The sequence below is a fragment of the Hyaena hyaena genome, unplaced genomic scaffold, assembly GCF_003009895.1.
Source record: "Hyaena hyaena isolate Hyena2069 unplaced genomic scaffold, ASM300989v1 scaffold_3, whole genome shotgun sequence".
Classification (NCBI taxonomy): Eukaryota; Metazoa; Chordata; class Mammalia; order Carnivora; family Hyaenidae; genus Hyaena; species Hyaena hyaena.
Window position 1 is genome coordinate 3,065,399 of NW_024080635.1, and position 19,793 is coordinate 3,085,191.

At 61.5% G+C, this 19,793-nt stretch overlaps 1 protein-coding gene across 1 annotated transcript in view; it reads left to right on the forward strand.

Moving 5' to 3' along the window:
• Window positions 1-2,785: 2,785 nt before the first annotated feature.
• SDC3 (syndecan 3) overlaps window positions 2,786-19,793 on the forward strand; it is a 34,773-nt gene continuing 17,765 nt past the window's right edge. The window contains exon 1 of the mRNA XM_039230736.1: window positions 2,786-2,923. Coding sequence (XP_039086667.1) covers window positions 2,786-2,923 — 138 coding nt within the window. The remainder of the gene's footprint in view (window positions 2,924-19,793) is intronic.

The following is a 19,793-nucleotide window of genomic DNA, read 5'->3' on the forward strand; positions in this document are numbered from 1 at the left end:
CGTGATGGTAGAAGGTGAAGGGAGACCCTGGATGTGGCTCGAAGGCACGGGCAGGTGTGGGGGAGGTGGTTGTAGAGTGCGCTGGGTGCCCAGGGGTGGATGAATGTGAGACCCTGGGAGCCCAGACCTGCTCCCTTCTGGCCGTGACCGGTATCTCTGAGGAGCAGCAGGTGGCGCTCCCGGCCTGCCCAGCCCCAAGATCTTCCCTTCTCCCCACCCCCTCGGGATGTCAGGAAGAGGGGCTGCTGCTTCCAGAAGTCTCAGAACCCGCAGGAAGCTCTGAGCCCCGCTCCCTGCCCACCCTGTGCATGAAGGTTGTCCTAAGCTAGTTTTTGGAGCCTTGCATGCCTCCCAGGACAGAGAATTCACTACCTCTCAGAGTAGCCATCTGGGCCACTGCAACCGTTCACACGTCCCTCCTTGACAATCGGCTTCTCTTACTCTCCCACCCTATGGCCTCGCTGGCTCTGCCCCTTTGGAAACTCCCAGAACCAGTCTGTTCCCTGGCCTGGTCTGCAGCTGGGCGGTGACTAGCCCGAGAATCAGGTCCCTGACTTTACAAGCATCATCCCAGCCACTGCCACCGAACCCCAAGCGCAACGGCAGGGAAGAGCTCACGTAATCACGACCTGCCACCTGCCGCTGAGCCTGACACACAAGGGCACTCGATTTATATTTGGGGAATGAATGAACCCTGTGTGGTCATTATTTCCAGATTGCCGTTGGTAAGCGAAGGCTCAGAAAGGGAGAGTTACTCCTCCAGCCTCGCACTTACAACTGGCGGGACTGAGATCCGCCCACCCCAGAGCCAGTGCTCTTCGGATCCAAGCTGCCAGGCTGTGCTGTCTCAGCCGAGCACGGTCCCCCAGGCCCCGCCAGCCCCTCTCTACCCACCTCCCCCAGGTGCCCGTGGGTCAGACTTGGGAATAGGATTTCCAGAGGCTGGGACTTGAGAATTGCTAGGGAGTTTTGCATCTCTGAGTTGGACCGTTTCCCTCCCTTCCTGTCCAGGATCCCTCTGCCAAAGGGCAGCTAGCCTGGTCTTACGTACCCCTGGGGACTGGGCTCCCCCTGCCTCTTAGGGCATGACTTCTAATTCAGCTCAACCTTATGCCGAGCCGACGTTTGTCCTCTGGACCTGCTCCCCAGGGCCCTGAAGGACAAGTCCCAGCTCCCCCCTCTTTCCCCGACACCCCACATTATGGCTGGCACCCCAGACTCTTTTCCTCTGGGCCCAACCCCCACCGTCTCCCCGATTGGCTCCATTTGTCCTGGTTTTAGTTCCTTTTTCCTTGGGGGAACTGTCCCAGTTTCAGCTCAGTTTGGTTCCTATTTCCTGATAGGCGCCCCGAACGGGGTGCCGGACACAGGGGCAGATTGCCATCGTTGGTAAATAAACTCGCCTCTCTGGGCCTCGGTTTCCCATCTGGGTGGTGGAGACCCGGACAGCACCTGCTTCATGGGGCTGCTGAGAGGGGAGACGAGACAACCCACATCCAGTGCTTGGCCCCACGCCGGCCTGTGATCAGGGCTTAATTCATATGTGCTCCCCCCTCCCCCACCCCCACCGCCTGGACCAGGTGAGCTCAGGTGAATGACAAACGCATTTATTGAATTAACAAATTTGTATTGAGCTCCTGCTAGTGTTGGGGACACAGCAGTGAACCAGAGACCCTGACCCTGCCCTCCCGGAGCTCACGTGCTTGTCGGATGGGGGTAAAGGCACTGGAGACAGGCCAGGCAGGGCACTGCCACTCGGGGACATGCGCCTCACACCACCTGCACTGCAGGAGGGGGGCCTCCTTTCCAAGGCGTGAAATGAGTGTCAGAGCGCGGGGGCCACACAGCTGCTGGGGGAGCAGCACCACTGCAGGCCCGGCCCGCTTTCCCCCTGCAGATCCAGTGACTCGGGCAGAGGCCCACAGCCCCCGTGTGCGCGGAGGGGACACTGAGGCCCAGAGAGGTCCAGGCCTGGCCGCAGGTGTCCGGAGGAGAGCAAAGCCCCTGGACCTGGGTGACCTCTGGCCCGCTGTGTCGACTCGCGTGGGGCTGCTGGTGGTGGGAGTGATGGATCCTGGAAGGGCCACGTGAACGGCCCCCTTAGGGGGAAGCCGCTAACGATCACACAAATGCCACCCATCTACTCAGACCCTCAAAGGAGCCAGGCCCGTCCTCCCGCGTTCCCACGCGGATCCTTTTCTGCCGGCGCTCACCACCGCCCTCGGAGGCGCGTTCTGCGGGATCCCGGCGCTCCCGACCCGGCTCGGCTGGCGGCCGCTTTAGTCCCGGGTCGCGCAGCAGCCGCAGCGGCGGGGGCCGGTGAAGGCCCCGGGGCGCGGGGGGAAGGGGAAGGGGCGGGGAGGGGGCGCAGGGCCCAGGCAGGGGGCGGCGGGGGCGGGGGGGGCGGTGGAAATGGTAACGGGGCCGGCGGAGTGCGGGGGTCCGGGATGGGGGGGTGGAGGGGCGGGCGGGGGCCGCCGCTCCGGCCCGCCCCGCCCCACGCCCCTCCCCCCGCTCCGCCCGCGCTGGGGGCGGCCCGGCGGCGGCGGCGGCGGCGGCGGCGGCGGCGGCGGGAGCGGCGGCGGCGGCGGCGGCGCACGCTTCCTGCGGGCGCGGCCGCTGTGGGCGCGGAGCTGCGAGGCGGAGCTGGGCCGCCGAGCCGGGAGCCGCCGAGCCGGGAGCGCGTCGCTCCAGCCTCCGGGCCGCGCCGCCGCCGAGCAGCCGCCCCCCGCGCGCCGCCGCCGCCTCGGGAACAAAGGCGTCCGCCGCCGCCGCCGCCGCCGCCATGAAGCCGGGGCCACCGCACCGCTCCGGGGCCGCCCACGGGGCAGGCGCCGGGAGCGGGGCCGCGGCCGGGCCCGGGGCCCGCGGGCTGCTCCTGCCGCCGCTGCTGCTGCTGCTGCTGGCCGGGCGCGCCGCGGGGGTGAGTGACACGCGCCGGGCCCCGCGCCCCCGGGTCCCCGGTCCCCGGCCCCCAGCGCTCCCTCGGCCCCGCGCCCCTAGTCCCCCGCTCCCCCCACCCCCGGTCCCCGCGCCCCCGGTTCCCGGCCCGCCGCGCTCCCAGATCCCCGCGCCCTGGTTCCCCGGTCCCCCTCGTGCCTCTGTCCCCGCGCCCCCAGTCCCCGCACTTGGCACCCCGGGTCCCCGGTTTCCCCCGGCCACACACTCGGTCCCACGGCCCCGCACCCCTCGATCTCCAACACGCCCCCAGTCCCCCTCCCACCCCGGGCGACTTCCCCTTCCTCAGGCTGGCATCGTGTGGGGGGGGGAGCGTCCCCGCCGACAGCCGCCTTTGGGGGCCCGCTCCTCCTTGCTCTCGGGACCCCTCCCCAAAGGCGGCCCAGCGGGAACCGGCGCGCGGGTCGTGGACACTGTGCCCCTCCCCAGTGGCTCCGCGGGCGGAGCCGGGCCCCCTGTCCCGGTGGAGGCGCGGGGCGGGCCTGACTGCGGGCGAGGGGTCGCGGGGCGCGGGGCTCCGGCTGGGTGTGTCGTGGGTCTTGAGCGAACGTGGCTTTCGCTTCGTGGGTGTGCCCACACCGCTGCCACTTTTAGGGAATTGGGTCGGTTCTCCCTGGGGCAGGGGCTGGGGGGTTGGGTGCGTTTGGTTTCCCCAAGGATCCCTGTGGAGAGAGCAGCGGGGGGCCTGAGGAGGGGAGGGGTGGAGGGTGACTTGTGTGAAGGTGACCTGAGGGGCTGAGTGAGGGTGACCCTGTGTGTATGAGCACCCCAGCGAAGGGTGCTGGGGCCTGTGGGCTGTGTGCGGGAGAAGGATGAGGGGTGAGAAGCATCCACCACATGGCCGGGTGCCACCGTGTTTCCCCTGAAGGTGCGCCGATCCTGGGGGGGTGACCTATTGTGCTCGCGGTGTGCACCAGGGACGGGGCTGGGCAACTGTTGGCCATGGCTATGTGTGCCTGGGGGAGGGGGGCGGTGGTGGGTGTGTGCTTGACCCCACGGGAACATGTGTGTGCCTGTGTGTGCTCGTGGATGCATGGGTGACCCTGTGCCTGGGGTGTGTACCCTTGAGGAGGGCAGCGTGTAGGTGAGTATATATGTATGCAGTGACCCCTTGAGCGTCCCTTTGAATGACCACACAGCTGTGGGGGTGAGCTTGGCCGCAGCTCCATTAGGGGGAGCAGAAGGAGGTATAGGAAAGAAGGGCCACTCCTCCCCACTTTGAGGGACCCAGGTCCCCAGTGAGTCCCCCTCCCACCCCCCCACCCCCCCCACCGTGGTTACATCTGGGGATGAGCTGGAAGTTTCCAGGCCCTGTCTCCTTGGTTGGTTCTAGGAGCTATGCCGGCCCTCCTTTCCTGGGTCTCTCCAGCAACCGCCAGGTGCCGACTCTGCCCTTGGGCGTCTCTTTGGCCCTCAGTTGGCCAGTCTATAAAAGGGGAAGAGGACAGGCTTAGAAGCTGCTCCTTGGACAGATGGGCTACTCATCAGCCTTCCCCACCTGGGGTCTGAACCAAGGGTAGAGAGAGTATTGAATGCCAAGCTGAGTTCAATGTCTGGTGGGCTGGATGCCTCCTCCCTCCTTCCCACCTGCGCCCCGCCCCGCCCCGCCCCCAGGTGGGGTGAGAAGTCCCTGGGAGGGACAGGGTCCCAGCCCATACTAGCAGCTACGTCGCTTTCTCAGCCACGCTTCCGGAAGAACAATTTTGAAATCAAAAACGTGGTAATAGCACAGCCTTGGGTTCAACTCCTGCTACTGCCATGGATTCATGGGGTGACCTTGGGCACACCGCCTCTCCTCCCTGAGCCTCTGCGTCCCCCTCCGTGAAATGGGGCTGGTAATGCCTTCCTCAGAAATGAGATGAGATGGTCTGCGCTCCTACACAAGCAGGAATGTTCCCCGGATAGAAGAATGAGAAGGGGTGCGGGGCAGGATGCTCTATGCTTGGAGGCCCCGCAGGACTTGAGCTGTACGCCCCTGGGCAAGTCCCTGTTCCCTGCGAGCAGAACAAGGCTAATATAATTCATGCCCCATAAGGTGGTGGAAGGAAGAGAGGAGGAAGTCTACTGTAGGGCTCAGTGAGGCAGGGTGTCCCTGACCCTGAGGGTGAGGGGGGTGGGTGTGGTTCAGAGCCAGAGCTGAGTGGCAGATAAAGCCAAGACGGTGGGCTTGCCTGGGAGGCACTCCAGATGATGAGGGGAGATGGGGAGCCCCTCTTTCCGCGCCTCACATCTTCCCACAAGAAGCATCATCCTATCTGGCCCAGGAGGCGAAGGGTAAATGGATGGTGCCCAGCTGCCAAAATAGAGGGAGAGGGTGATGCCTGTGGCAGGAGGGATGGAGGGGAGACCAGGAGAGCCCCGCCCGGGTGGCCTTCACAGTGGGGTCCTCTGAGGACACCGCCGGGTTGGGCAGCGGCTGACTAGGGCAAGGGAGGGACAACATGGCCCCTGGGTTTGCCCACCAGCTTGAAAGGGAGCGTGTGTGGTCGGGGTGGGGGGTGGGGCCTGTGGGGACAGCGGGTCTCATTCACATGCAGGTGGCCAGTGGGTGGCTGGCTGTGTGTCCTCTGGCATCTGCTTTGGGGAGTCCTCTCTCCCGAGAGACCAGGTGACTAGGATTCTGAGGGACATCTGCTTTCAGGACCACCTCAGTCCCTACCCAGAAAGGCTTGGAGGGTGGCAATTCTGGAAGTGTTAGCTTAGAAACACGTTTTTGTTTTGTTTTGTTTTGTTTTTTAGAACCTTGGGGCTGGAAGGGATTTTAGGTGTCCCCTCATCTTGTTTGAATATTCCCAGTGACGGGAGTTCACTACTCTGTGGCTGTGTGACCTTGTGAAAGTTACTTTACCTCTCTGTGCCTTGTTTCTGAAACCTCTGTAAAACGGAAAATCACAACCATCTAAGTGGTTAATGCAGAAAGCTAGCACAGTGCCTGGCTCACAGTAAACGCCCACCAAGTGTTGGTTTTGTGTTCTTTTGTAAAGTTGTTATTCTGTGCCTGGGAGTGTGGTGGGGGTGGGGACCACTGGGAAGTGAAATCAATCAAGGAAGTCCTGTTGTGTTTTTTTTTAATGTTTGTTTATTTTTGAGAGAGAGAGAGACAGCGCATGAGCAGGGGAGGGGCAGAGAGAGAGGGAGACACAGAATCCGAAGCAGGCTCCAGGCTCCGAGCTGTCAGCACAGAGCCCAATACGGGGCTCAAACTCATGAACCACAAGATCATGACCTGAGCAGAAGTTGGAAGCTTAACTGACTGAGCCACCCAGGCGCCCCTCAAGGAATTCTTTTGAAGCCGCACCCCCAGGCCTGGTGGCTCCTGCCCCCTCACCACCCCCACTGTTTCCGGTCCCAGAAGTCCGTACACCAACGCCCCCCACCCCGTCCACCCTGCGCCTGGGTTGTCAGAGCAAGATTGTCCTCCCTGTAAAAATGAAAAAGTTGGGGACCCTGGGCTGTTTGAGATCAGGCCCCGACACAGGGACACCGCAGGGGCCTGCTCTCTGTTTGCCCCTAAGGGGGCAGGGGCTCTCAGAACAGACACCTGCAGCGTGCCTTTGAGTGAGGGATTTATTTCACTTTGTTCATCTGCAAAATGGGGACTGTAACAATGCCAACCTCACAGGGGGCTGGCTACGAGAAAATGAGCTCCTGGGGTAGATTGAGCACTTCAGCACAGCCTGCCTTGTCCTGAGCTCTCAGCATGTAGGGTCTTTGCAGGAGGGAGCCCAGAGAGGTCAGAGAGGGCTTCCTGGAGGAAGAGGTTTTGAGTTATGCAATAAAAGTGGTAATTGCGTGGCATGGAGCAAGCTGTGGCCTGCCTTGACCCCAGGCTCTCAACTGGAGACAAACACGTACAGGACTGCTTTTGGGGGTTACAGCATCCCCATGGCAGAATTGGGATGGGGGTGCTTCCAGCTGCCGAGTCAGTGTGTTACTGTCCCCTCGCGTTGAGGGTTGCTGTGGGGTTGAGCTCTGCTGTAGAAAAAAGCACGCTGGCCTTTTGAAGACAGATGGCTTCTCAACCACAGGGAATGGGACGTAGGTTCTCTGGCCGCCACCCCCCCCTCCTCCCCGGGCAGCACAGTTCTGGCTTTGGGCTCTGGAAGATGCTGGGGCATCAGTGGGGTGGGTGAGAGGGGTCATCCTGAAGGGGAGAAAGAGGTGGAGACAGAGACCCCCCCCCGACCAGAAGCCAGGCCTCCCTCCAGACCCTCCCATTGGAGCTGGGACCCCCCCCCCCTCCAATCCTCACTCCAGGCCTGGCTGCTTGAAGGAGAGGGATGGGTCATTCTAGAAGGGGCAGCAGCAGAATTGCGGCGGGCTGGAGCAGACTGAGGCAGCCGGGGGTGGGGATGGGGCTGGGAGGCAGTGAAGTCTCCATCTGTCTTTGCCATCCCTCCCCACCTCCGCCCACGGGGAGTGTGGGCAGGCTCTGGGGGGTGGGGCGCACCGCCCCCCCACCCCACCCCCGGGCTTCATGATCGAAACAGCAAACTAGTGCTCCCTGGAAGCCCCGCCCACTCTGCACCTGCTCATCTTTGGAGGTGGGAATTATGAGAACCTGCATCTGGCAGAGGCACAGGGAGGTTAAACTACTTGCTCACTGTCACACAGCCCGGAAGTAGCAGAGCTGGATGGAACCAGGGCCTGGCAAGCTGGAGAGCTGGGTGGCCATCCTGCTTTTACCCCCTCCTGCTCTGTGATCTGGGGCAGGTTCCTTCTCTCTGGGGCCTCCCTACCCCCCAGACTAATCCCATAATACTTCCTGTCTGCTAAGGGAGTGCTCTCTGCCAGGCTCTGGGCCAGGCCTGTCCCCCATCATTCCCCTGTAATGTTCCCTTGGCCTTGGAGGCGAGGGACAGTAACCACATCTTGCAGGCAGGGCTGGGGTCTGGGGGGCTTACCCAGTGCTTGACTCTGGAGCCCTTGCCCCTCGGCCACCTCACAGGCCTCTGCCATCTGTAAAATGGGCTCATAAACTGTGCAGGATGCGGGATGGGGTGTGCATCTGGTCAGGGCATGGGAGAGGAGAACTATTTAGAACTTGAGGATGTGAGAAATCTGTCCACACACAACCCCCCCCCCCCACCAAGCCCTCTGGCTCACACTGGTTGTTCCCAATGTTGGGGCTCACTCTGCATAGGTGACGAGGCCTGCGTGGACCCCGAGTCTGCATCCCTGCCGTCCCACCATCCCTGAGTCCTGGCCCAGTGCCCCTAAGATTCCCTGTGGCCTGAGTGACTTGGCGGAGGTCACGCAGCCTGAGTCTGGAGAAGTGTCAGAATGCCTTCGTGATAGACCGTGAACTCCCTGGGGAGGGCTTTGTGGCGGCTTTCTTCTCTGCCCAGTGCCAAGGCCAGCTTTGCTCCTGGCCCAGAACTGAACAGTTTGAGTGAGTGAAGCAAGGAAGGGAACCAGGACTCTGAGCTTCGTAGTCCAGGCGGGGGTGGGGGTGGGGGGAGCGCTTTGTGTTCCCTCCTTTGGAGGCGGGTGGAGGGGACAGTGAGGGACAGTGAGACTGGCAGAATTCTGCTGGGCCCAAGCATGCGCCCATGGGCTGGAAGGTGCCCGGGGGGTCCACACGGGGTGGACCTGCGGTCTGAGTGCCAGGGCGCGGCCGCCACATCTGGGTGGGACAGAGGCGCTGTGGCTCTGGGCTCCAGCTCAGCTGCTTGGAAGCCTGTGATTTGGTGTCTGGGGCAGGGGGGCAGGGTGCTGGGAGGAGCTGAGCCCCTTGCTCCTGGCCCCCCAGTCCCTTCCCCAACAGGAGGTGGTGTCTGGGCTAGTCTCGGACCACCTGGCTTGCTTTGTGGTTCTCACTAACTCATGGGTTTGAGCCCCGTATTGGGCTCGGTGCTAGGGCTGGGTAAAAACTGCTTGACTGGCTTCCTTTGCTGTCCCCCCCCCCCCCCCCCCCCCCCCCCCCCGCCCTCTCCCCCCGCCACCCATGCCTTGGCTTCCAGCCTCCCAAGATTCCAGGAGGCTGGGTAGCCTTTACTTCCGCCCCCCCCAACCCCCACTTCAGAGCAGGCCCCAGCCAGGGCCAGAGGGGTGGCTGCTCCCCTCCCCCCACTGACCAGGCCTAGTCTCAACGCCAAACAGGAAGCTGTGATTACAGGGGGAGTTGGGGCAGCCATGGCTGCAGGCCCAGCTGCAGGTTGGGGGTGGGGGTGGCCCCTGATGAATGATCTGGCCTCTTTCCTACCTGGCTGCTGAGGGCGGAGGGCAGGGAACGTCTGTGCTGGCCTTATATACCAGGCGGAGACGGTTCTGTCACCTTGGTGGCCCAGCTGGCCAAGGTCCGCCTTCTTCCCACCCCTGAGCCCCAGCCTGGGCTTTGGTGCCATCTGCTCTGGGGTCTCCAAACTGGGGTGGGGTGCAGCTGGGGGGTAGCAGAAGAGCCAACTGGGTTGAAATCCCAGGTCTGCCAGTTTCTTGCTATGTGATCTTGGCAGTCAAGATCGCTTGACCTCTCTGAGCCTCATTCTCTTATTGCAGACAGGCTACAGGTAGCTCTATCTTAAGAGTTGCTGGAGACCGAGCAACACGATGTAATAAAGTACCTGATTAGGAGCGGGTCTCCCGTCAATAGTGATTTCTCCCATTTCCCCGCTTGGGTTTTGCTCTTTCCCTGTCCCCTCTTGGCCTTGTCAAGGCTTTGGGGGCGGGAGGAAGGTTTTCCCCTGGAGAGCGGGAACCAAGCCCGAGTGCCCATGGATGACCCAAAGTGGAACCCTGGAGGCAGGGCCTACCCTAATAGGGAGAACTTGGGCCAGATTAGAGGCGGCACTTCCCAGTGCCTCATGGTGCCGAGTTCAAGGGCAGTTGGTGGTCTGAGACTACCAGCGGTCTGCAGTCCAGTCTGGAGGCGGAGGAGTGGACTCAGCAGGTCTTCAGGTCCTTCCGGGCCTCGAGAGAGGTCTCCAGAGAGACCGTGTGGTTTGCAGCATTAGTGCAGGGAGTGGTGGCGCCGGGTTCTTTCCCCTTTCCTCACAGCCGAGGGGCACCTTGGCTGTGTTCTGTTCACACAGGCCCTGGCCCTGGGCCGGGTGACCGTTGTTTGTATAGGACGCAGAGATGTGAGAGCCCTAAGGAGTTGACCAGCCCCGTGGCCTGCCAGCTCATAGGTGGGAGTCCTGAGACCCAGAGATGGCCTGGGGACTTGCCCCCCAAGGGCTGGACTTGTATCCAGCGTTAAGTGGGCTCACTGAGCCTTCCACCACTCTCAGTGGCATTGCCCACGTCTAGAAGGCTCAGAGACGTTAAGCCACTTGCCAAAGCTCACACAGCCAGGTGCCGGTGGAGCCAGGGGTACGGTTGCCCCCTCGCCTACTCAGGAGTTCTCTCTGTCCCATTGCTGACCTTGTCCTCACCCCCACTCCAGGGCTGGGGTTTTCTGAGACGGGGGCGGGGGGATGGGGTGGGGGGGAGAGGACCTCCCCCTGCTTCCGGGATGGGTAGTGGGCCTGCTTCACCCTGAGACCAACTTCAGCCCAAGCTCTCCTAGAGCTCACTGTGCCCCCTGTACTGGCAGCCAGCACCCCAGCCTGCCCCCCTCCCCCCGCCTGCCCCCCCTTCCCCCACCAGCTCTGCTCACCAGCCCAGACTTTAATCAGGATAATTCAGAATCAATCACCGGTGGGATCTGGGAAATCTAATTGCAGCAGACTGATGGCTGATGCCATTGCAGGCGCCAGGGGGCCTGTGGGCGGCTCCCTGGGCCTGTGCCCCCCATTGGGCTGGGGTTTGGGGAAGACGTGTGGGGGCTGCGGGGGATGGGCAGACAAGGTTCCAGGAGAGCCTGAGGTGGTTGTACCAGGAGCAGGGGGAGTCAGCGTGCTGGGCAGAGCCCCCGTGCTGGCATCCCCTGCGGGCCCCTGGCTGGGGGCGGGTGCCCTCGTTCCTGTCTGCCCTTCGCGGACCCACCACATGCTGACTGCTGCCCTCTTAGGGCCAGGCTGCCGTGGAGGCCGAGGTGGGGGCGTCTGCAACTGAATTTTGGCTCCTGCCCTCAAGGGTGAGAGTGTCTGCCGGGAAGACGGGCACAGACGGTGACAACAGGGCAGAGATAACAGCCAGTACTTACTGGGCACGTGTGCACACTGTCCATGCGCTTCGGCTCCGTTCTTGCTGCGCCCCTGCAAGCTGGCTGTTGTTCTCCCATTGTACAGATGGGGACGCAGAGGTGCAGGGGGAGGCGGTCAGCAAGCAGCCTTCGTCATCTCCGAGGTTAGGTGGGGCCAGCGCAGCCTCGCCCGCTAGGCTGTGGGGAGGGGAGAGGAGGGAAGGGGAGGGCTGGGGGGGTACCGCTGGTTAATTCGCTGGCAGCCAGTGTAAAGGAAGCAGCGACTTTTCCTTACTGTAGTCATGCTTTCCTTGAGATTGTTGTGTTGCAGAAGGGAGTCTGCTACCAGCTTGTCACGTGACCACGGGCACCCTCTTCCCCCTTTGAGCCTCTACTTCCGCATCTGCCAAGTGGGGAGATGGGACTGGGCGACCAGGGACCCTTCCAGGTCTTCACATTTGAGAGACGTGAGGCCAGGCCCCTTTGGGAAGAGAGAGCTGGCCAGGAGGCGGGGAGGCCTGTTTCGTCCATGGGGACTGTCTGTGGTTCCTCGGGGTGGGACGGGCCCCTTTCCTCACCCATCACGCTGAGCTCCACGTCTCTTCCCAGCCTTCGGGACACAATCTGTCAAATCCAGGCGGCCTGAGGGCTGGGCTGTGAGTCTAGTAACTGGGTCCTTGTCCCTGCTCTGCTGCTGCCTGCCAGTCACTTCAGCCACAATTTGCGGATGCCACCTCTGTGTCTGGCCTGTGCTGAGCACTTGGACCCCCAGGGGGGTTAACTGGTCCCTGACCTCAGGAAGCTCCCAGTTAGGGGGCGGAGACAGCACGCGCAAGAGGCTAAGGGTAGTGAGTCAGGGGGATGAGAGGTCCATTTTGGCTCTGGAGAATCAGGGCAGGCTCCATGGAGGAGGTGTCATTTGTATCAGGCCGTGAAGGATGGCAGCATGTTGACAGACGGGCCGCAGTGGACGAAGGCTCAGAGGTGGGAAAGGTCACAACAGATTGGGGTGTGGTTCAAAGCAGCCATTCCCAACCAGGGAAGGTGGGGACATACCTACCCATGGGGTGGGGAAGCCATTGCTGTAGGGGGTTGCTGTTCCCAGTGAGAGCGTGTTGTTTCTTGCATTTAACACATTTGCTGGGCACCTTCAGGGTACCTGGCCCTGTGCCATGGGGTGATCTGGGGCTGAGCGGTTGAACCCCATGGAGCCTTGGCTTGGAAGACTTCAGTGGCTCACAAGGTGGGCTTTGAGTCCAAACCAAGGCAGGTGGGCTCCATCCTGCCCATAGGGGAGTTGGTCTTGAGGTGGGTGCAGCCACACGACCCCGAGGGGCTGGCACGGGATGCCAATGGGACCACAGATGTGATCCATTAATATTGAATCGTGCCTCTTGAGGGCCTGCCCTGTGCAAGATGCTCTGCCAAACGTCTTGTGTATAAAAGTCCTTACGGCCACCTTAGGAAGGAGGTACCGTTATGATCCTGCTTTTACAAAAGAGGAAATTGAAGCCCAGGGAGGCTCAGTAACTTGTCCAAGGTCAACAGAGTGGCATGCCTGCCTTGGATTTGAACCCAAGCCGTCTAGAATGCTCTCGGGTGTACAATACTGCCTTGTGCTGCCTTGTGCATCGCAAACTGAAAAGTGTGTGATGAATTTAGGGCCAATCCCATCTCGCTAGGTGCCAGAATCCATGTGGCTGCTGAGGGAGAGGCCACAACCCAGCCGGGGTTGGGGGGGGGAGGTGTGTGGCTCTTGGCTTCCACAGTGGCCTTTCTCTGCGGCCTGTTTTCAGTTGAGGATGAGCCATGGGCTGAGGCTGCCCTAAGGCTGGGGAAAGGTCAGAGGGCCAGCGTCTTTCAGCTAGAAGGACCCTTGGGAACACTCCTGTCCAACTTAGTCATTGTCCTGAAGGGGAGACAGAGGCCAAAGGAATGATCTCTAGTCCCAGCAAGGGTCTTCCGAGATCTGGTAGTTTGGCCTCCTTATTTTACCTATGGGGAAATTGAGGCCGAAAGGGGTCCCGTGGCTTGCCCGAGGTAACACAGCAAGTTGGTGGCTGAGCTGGGACAAAGGACTGTGTCTGCTGACTCCCTGGCGTGGCGCCATCTCTTGTACCGTGTTTCTCCTCTTTACCCGTCTCAGTTCTGCCAGGCTGCAGGCCCAGCTCCCACCCTTCTCTCCCAGGAAGCCACCCCTACCCCAAGCCCAGGTGCCCTCAGCCCCAAGACCCTATGCCCCATCGATGCGTATCAGCATTCTTCTCCATTTCCATGCCTTTGCCCTGTATGCCCCTCACTGCGACCACCCTATTCCTTGGGCACGGCGTACAACATGGTTTCTCTTGCCTTCATGTCTACCCACGTGCGGTTCACTCTCCATGGACGTGTCCCCTTCTCCAGTGAACTCCTACTCATCCTCCAAAACCCAGCACGGATGTGCCCTCCTCCGGGAATCCTTTACCGACCTCTCCTCCCAGCTCTCAGGCACAGTGAGCCTTCCTTCAGGCTCCTCCCCCTTCTTTTGCTGGAGTTCTAGACGGTGCCCCTCCTCCACGTGTTAGGATTCTCAGCCAGTCCCCAACTCTGTAACTTTTTTTTTCACAGCCTCTGATTCCCCACAGGGCTACATCCTTACCTCCTTGGAGCTCTCACTTGGATACATTGTTGCAGCAGCCCCATCATTACATCATCTCCCTGGCGAGCCCTCCCCGGGGTGCGACTCGGTTTCGTCTCCCCAAATCCTGACACTGCTGCACTGTTTCCTTTCCCCGCGGTCACACATCCTGGGTCTGTGTTACTTCGAGTTCTCCCCTGTGGTCACACCTTGTCCTCCTGTGATCCCCAAACTTGCAGAAGAGGAACATGGGGGCTGAGAGCGGGGAGCAGTGGGTACCAGCGATGGGGGAGGGGGGCGTACTGGGTCCTTTTGGCCTCCACCTTTCTGGAAGGTGGACACGCTGCGGGCTTCCTGAGGCTCAGGCTTGGTTACCAGAGATCTTCCCCACCACCCTGTCCTCCCCAGCAGCCCCCCCCTTCCTCCTCCTCTGTCTGCGCACTGCTCCGCTCCTTCCCTCTCTGCCTCCCACCCTCCTCGAAGAAGCCCCTGCTTCACTCCCTCTGCCTGGTTGGAACCTCCCATCTCCCAGGCTGCCCCTCAGTGGGGCCAGGACCTGAGGAGTCAGTCCCCTGGGGGACAGGGGTCTGGAAGGCCGAGGGGGTGGTTAGGGTGAGACTCTTCTTTACTCTTCACCTTCCTGGGTGCCCCCCCCCCCCATACCTTCATCGACCCGTCCAGAAGTGTAGTTTCAAGGGCAGAGGGCTACAGGGAATCAGCTTCCCACCTTGCCGTTCGCATGAGGACACTGGCCCGGTGAAGATTAAGTGGCTCCCCCAGGGCAGTGGCTCCGTGGGGACCCCTGGGGGCCGAGCCCTGGCGAGGCTGAGTCCTGTTCTCACGTGAGGTGGGGGAGCTGTGAGGCTTGTTGGAGGCCGGCTCAGGTCCGGAAGATGGGGTCCGGCTCTGTGTTCAAGGGATGGTCCGCCAGACGGTGCTGGTTGAGCCCCGAGCATCCTTGTCCCCTGGGAAGCTCAGCCCATGGTTCAGTGTAGGTTCGGACAAGGGGCCGGGTCTGTGTGTCACGTGTGTGTGACAGCGTGTCGCTGTGCATCTGCGCTGACGCGTGGGGCCCTCGCGTCCATGCAGGGAAGGACGTTGCGGCCCGCTCCCCTGTTTTAGCAGCCCCCTTGGGGCCAGGCCCGAAGAGGCTGCCGTCGCTCTGCTTCTCGCCCATGGGGTGTGTGCCCCCAACCCCTTGGGGGGCCGCGGAGATGAGCAGCCTCTGGGACAAAGCTGGCAGAACTGGGGGACGCCCTCCGCAGCGGGGGGAGGTTGGTGCACACAGACACGTGAACACGTGCGGACACATTTGCGTCGGTGACAGAGCATGGGGACCTGAACACACACAGACAGGGACGTACACTCTCCCTGCCACCTCCATGCACACGTCCCGCCCATGCGAACGCAGCCAGACCCCCCGGGGCATATGAGCCCACGGAACGCGACCACAGGTGTGTGCACACCAGTGTACCTGCAGCTCTGCCTGGAAACCGCCCTGAATGTGCCTGCGCGTGCACACACGTACCCACGTGCATGCACGACGTTGCTGGGGCTCTGAGCTACCAGGAGTGTGTGCGGCCTTAATCCCAGCTCTTAATCCCAGAGTCTGGGGAGCCCAGGCCAGGGGGGCAGCTGGTCATCTGGCCTCCTTAGCAGTGATTAGGCAGGAGGGGCGGTCAGGGTGCAGAGGGACGCGGGGCTCCGTCTTCTGCCTGCCCTCAAGGGTCACCGCACGCTCAAAACACAGGTTCCTTCAGAGATTCGGTTCTGTGGCCTTCAGTGGGCTCTGGGAACGGACATCCTGGGGAGGAGGGCGATGGGTGTGGCCCAGCGTCCCCGTGGAAAGTGACGACTGGGGTCAGGGAGGCCAGGCGAGGTGGTCCCTTCATTTAACCGCTTAACCTGATATGGGCCCGGAGTCACATCTTCAGCATCTCTGGGGACCCTGTTTCTGGCCAGAGCATTTCTGGACCCAGTGGTAAGATGAGGCCCAGCCATGAGATGCCGAACTTGCTCCCCCCGCCCCCTGCCCCCAGAAGGGATGGGGGTGGGGAACCTTCCAGGAGGAAGTGAGGCCTGAGCTGAGCAGTGGACGTGTAGGCGCCTGGGCGTTTAGAAAGGCACAGGGATGTTTTTGGTTGTCACGATAATGGGCTGCTGCTGGCATTTCTGCAGGGGAGGGGGGCAGGCAGGGCTGCTGGGTAATGGCAGTGTCCTGTCCGAGGGGCCATTCCGCCCAAGTGGCAGCAACGTTCCTGCTGCAAAATGCTGTTAGGTCATGAGACGTGGTGAGGGGGCTCCTGGTGGGGGGTCGGTGTGGACCATGGCTCAGATGAGACCGTCCCCGGCACACTGTGGGAGGGGGGCACAGTCCATATGGCCCAGGGCACTGTAGTGGACGCTGTGTGGGCTGGGTTCCCCTTCGCCCCTCCCCCACCGCTGGCATTTGGACGGGTGTGTGTAGAGGTGGCTCTGATAGGTGGTGCAGAGGGTGGGGGCGCCACTGACTCCACTTGGGCTCTGACCGTGACCTCTTTCTGTGAAGTTGGTGGCGAGTGTCCCCCTGCAGGGCAGTTGTGATGATTGGGTTGTACTTAGCCCAGAGCAGAGTACGTTGCCGTGCCCCGAGCTGGTCATCAGGACTGGTAATACTGGGGACAGTGGTCATGAGAGGCTCTGTCACCACTGAGGTGACGGTCGTGACCCATGTCCTTGTCCTGGGGCTTGGGGAACAAGACTGGGTCCCAGTAGCAGCCCTTCTGTGCCTTCTAACATTGAGCCCCGTTTTCCCAGCCCGGGCACTTCTCCTGCAGGCTGTTCTAGTCCCTGGGCGGGACCCCTGGGGCTCATCCTTCCAGACTTCCGGTGGGGGGGCGGCCGCTGCCCTGGCCTGGGGCTGGGCTGGCCAGGCTGGTGTGACCGGGGCTTGATGGTAGGAGCCCAGGGCTGGAGCCACTGACCTGCCTGCATGGGGTCAGGTGATGGGCCAGGTGACACCTGAAGGTGCTTTGGGTCAGGGAAGCCACATTCAAGTGACCCGTGAGGAGCGGAGGGCCTGTCTCATCCTTGGGCTACGGGGCATGTGGAGGCAGGGCACTCAGAGGCCCTAAATCCCTCGTGGGCATCCGGGCTCCCTCTGAGCTCAGTGAAGAGGGCTCTTGGCCGTGGACTGAAGACGGGCTGGCTGGACACAAGGGTGTGTGGACCCCAGGAGGCCGTGGGTGATGTCGGGGGAGGGCACATGGGGCCCTGGGGTTTTCTCTGGTACCTTCCACGCCGTGGTTGGGAATGAGGGCGAGGGATCCTGGTGGAGGTTTTGCTTCCCATCCTCGGGATCCTTTGTGGCCCCCGCCCTGCAATCTGCCGTAAGGCTCTGTGAGGTCACCCCTTCCCCTCTTAGGGACGGGGCGGGGGACCAGAGCCAGGGACGGGAAGGCTGGCTGAGGTGATGCGCTGGAGGCAGTGGACTAAGTGGGTGCAAGCTTCGTGCCTGAGTTCTGCCTGGGGGGGGTGTGGGGGAGACACTGAGCACCTGTCAGACACAGGCCCGGCCCTCCGGACAGATGGGCCTCTGTGTGGGGAATGGAGAGCAGAGACCAGCCCCGGGGGGGGGGGGGGGTAGGGCGTGGGTGGCTGCCAGCTGAGATGGGCGGGGACTGGAGTCTAGCAGAGCGGGACGCAGGTGAGGGGTGGGCCCTGGAGACACTGCTTTAGACAGCCACAGGGGACAGGGGACAGATGGGCTTCACCTCTGGGGCCAGGGGTCGGCCGCACAGACAGGGGGCACCCCAGAACCACGGAGGGCTGGAGGCGGGATACTGGGGTACGGGGAGGGGAGAGGACAGCCAGCCTGAGTTCGATGCTGCCTCCCTTCTGCTGGGTCACTCGGCCAGGCCTGCCCCCTCCCAGTGGTCCCACCTGCCACGTGGCCTTTGACAAGGTACAGGGGGGGCCGTGGCCACGCAGGACCTGTCCCACTGGGGTCTGCAGAGTCCGCGTGTGCCCTCCTGGGGCTGAGCAGGGGCAAAGCTGACCTCCTCTTCCATCTGAGTATTTGAGTTTAGGCTCCGCTGTGTGACTGTGGGCAAGTTTCTTGCTCTCTCTGAGCCTCAGTCTCCCATTCATTCTTTTTTATCCCCCTCAAACAACAGCTGTGTCGAGATCAAACCCCCATACCATATAGTTAGCCCACCTAAAGCATCTAGTTCAGCGGTTTTTAGTACAGAGTTATCCAACCATCACCAATTTTATAGATTTTTATCAGCCCCCCCCCCCCCGAAAACCCAGTATGCCCTTCAGCGGTCACTCCCCATTTGTCCCCAGCCCACCAGTCCTAAGCAGCCACTTCTTTCTGTATGGATGTGCCTACCTTGGACATTTCGTACGAGTGGAATCACACAACACGTGGTCTTTCGTGACTGGCTTCCTTGACTTAGCGTCACGTAGTCAGGGCCCACCCACGTGAGTCAGGGCTCACCGGCACCAACTTCCTTTCTCAGTTGAGTTCTATTCCGTTGTGGGGACGTGCCATCTTTATTTATCTAGCAGTTAGTGGGCACCTGGGTTTTGCCCCTTTTTGGCTATTATGAATAATGCTGCTTTTTTTTTTTTTTTTAAATGTACGTGCATGTATGCTTTCACTTCCCTTGGATACCTGCCCTGGGTGTAGAATTACTGGCTCATCCGTAACTCTCCGTCTCACCTTTCGAGAAGCTGCCCGACTGTCTTCCAAAGCAGCTGCCCTGGTTTTGGTCCCTGTCAGGGCGTGAGGCTCCAGTCCCTCCACCGCCTCACCAACACTGGTCATTGTCCCTCTTTCTGGTCACCTTCACTCTGGCATCTGTCCGTCCCTCAGGTATTTATAGAGCATCTATATTTGATGAGGCTGGGTGCTCACTGCAGAGTGAGGGGGAGGACTTGTCCCTTGAGGAACTGTTTGGATTTTAGTATCTCTAAAAACCTCTGTGTGCCTAGTGACGGGCGATAAAGATGGTCCAGGGTAGAAGCTGGGGGTGCTCTGGAATCACAGGGGCCCCTGAGAGCAGAGGGAAAGAGAAAGAACCTGTGTGTGCTGATGTCCTCCTGTGTGTCTCGGCCATGGCTTCAGTCCTCACGACCCTCTGGGCCGCATTGTCTCGTTTGCAGGTGGTTTCGCTAAGCTTTAGGCCAGGCAGCTTGCCCCAAGGTCACCCAGCTGAGAAAGTAGCAGGGCTCTGGGCCAAGAACCTGTTTGGATAATCTCACTTAATCCTCACAATGCTTTGAGGTTGGTTCTATTATACGCCCGTTTCGTAGGAGAAGAAACAGACTCAGAGAGGTGGTCTTGTTTGCCCAGAATCACACAGCTCCTGGGGTCGGGGAGGCAGTCCTGGGATTTGGACCCAAGCAGTCTAGCTTCAGGGCTTCTGCTCATTGCAAGGTCCTGCCTGGGTCCCAGGACTCAGGAGAGGAGGGGGAGAGCCTGGCCACCCGTCTATCCCTCCCCTTTGCTGATCAAACCTACAGGGCCGCACAGAGGGTCATCGTGGGCTGTGGGGCTCTGCCAGTGCCTCCCCCCGCCCCGATTTTTGGTCTGATTCTTTGTGCTTCTCTCCCGTCTGGGCAGTGGTGCTGGTGGGCCCCCCTGGGTCTGGCTCATTCCATCCCTTGGGGCAGGGCAGCTCTGGGCTGGGGGTGGGGCTCGGCGTCTCCACCACGTGTGAGTTCCTGCCAGGTTATAAATAACATAACAAATGGGATGGTGAGGGGGACCACAGCCCGATTCTGCAAGGAGGCTGGGCTTGGACACACACACAGATGGGGACACTTTGGGGGGGGGTGCATCGTGTGTCCTCAGGGTGCATGCTGGCATGCGCCTGAGAGCTTTGGGGGAGGATTTCAGAGCTGCAAGGTTTCCCAGGACAGCTGGAAGGGCCGACCCCCCTCGGGCTGACTCCAGGGTCTGTTCAGTTTCTCAGGGAAGGGTGGGGGGTCCCCTGGCTTCAGGTGGCCCCCGAGATCAGGCTGAGAGAATCCCTCTGCTCTTTGGGCTGGCCTTCCTTCAGGTCCTGTGGGGGTGAGAACCATATGGGGCCCTGGGTCCTCCATGTCCTCTCCGGACACCTCCCCCACCCAGGCCCCACTTCCACCTGCCCTGCCCCCCCCCCCCCC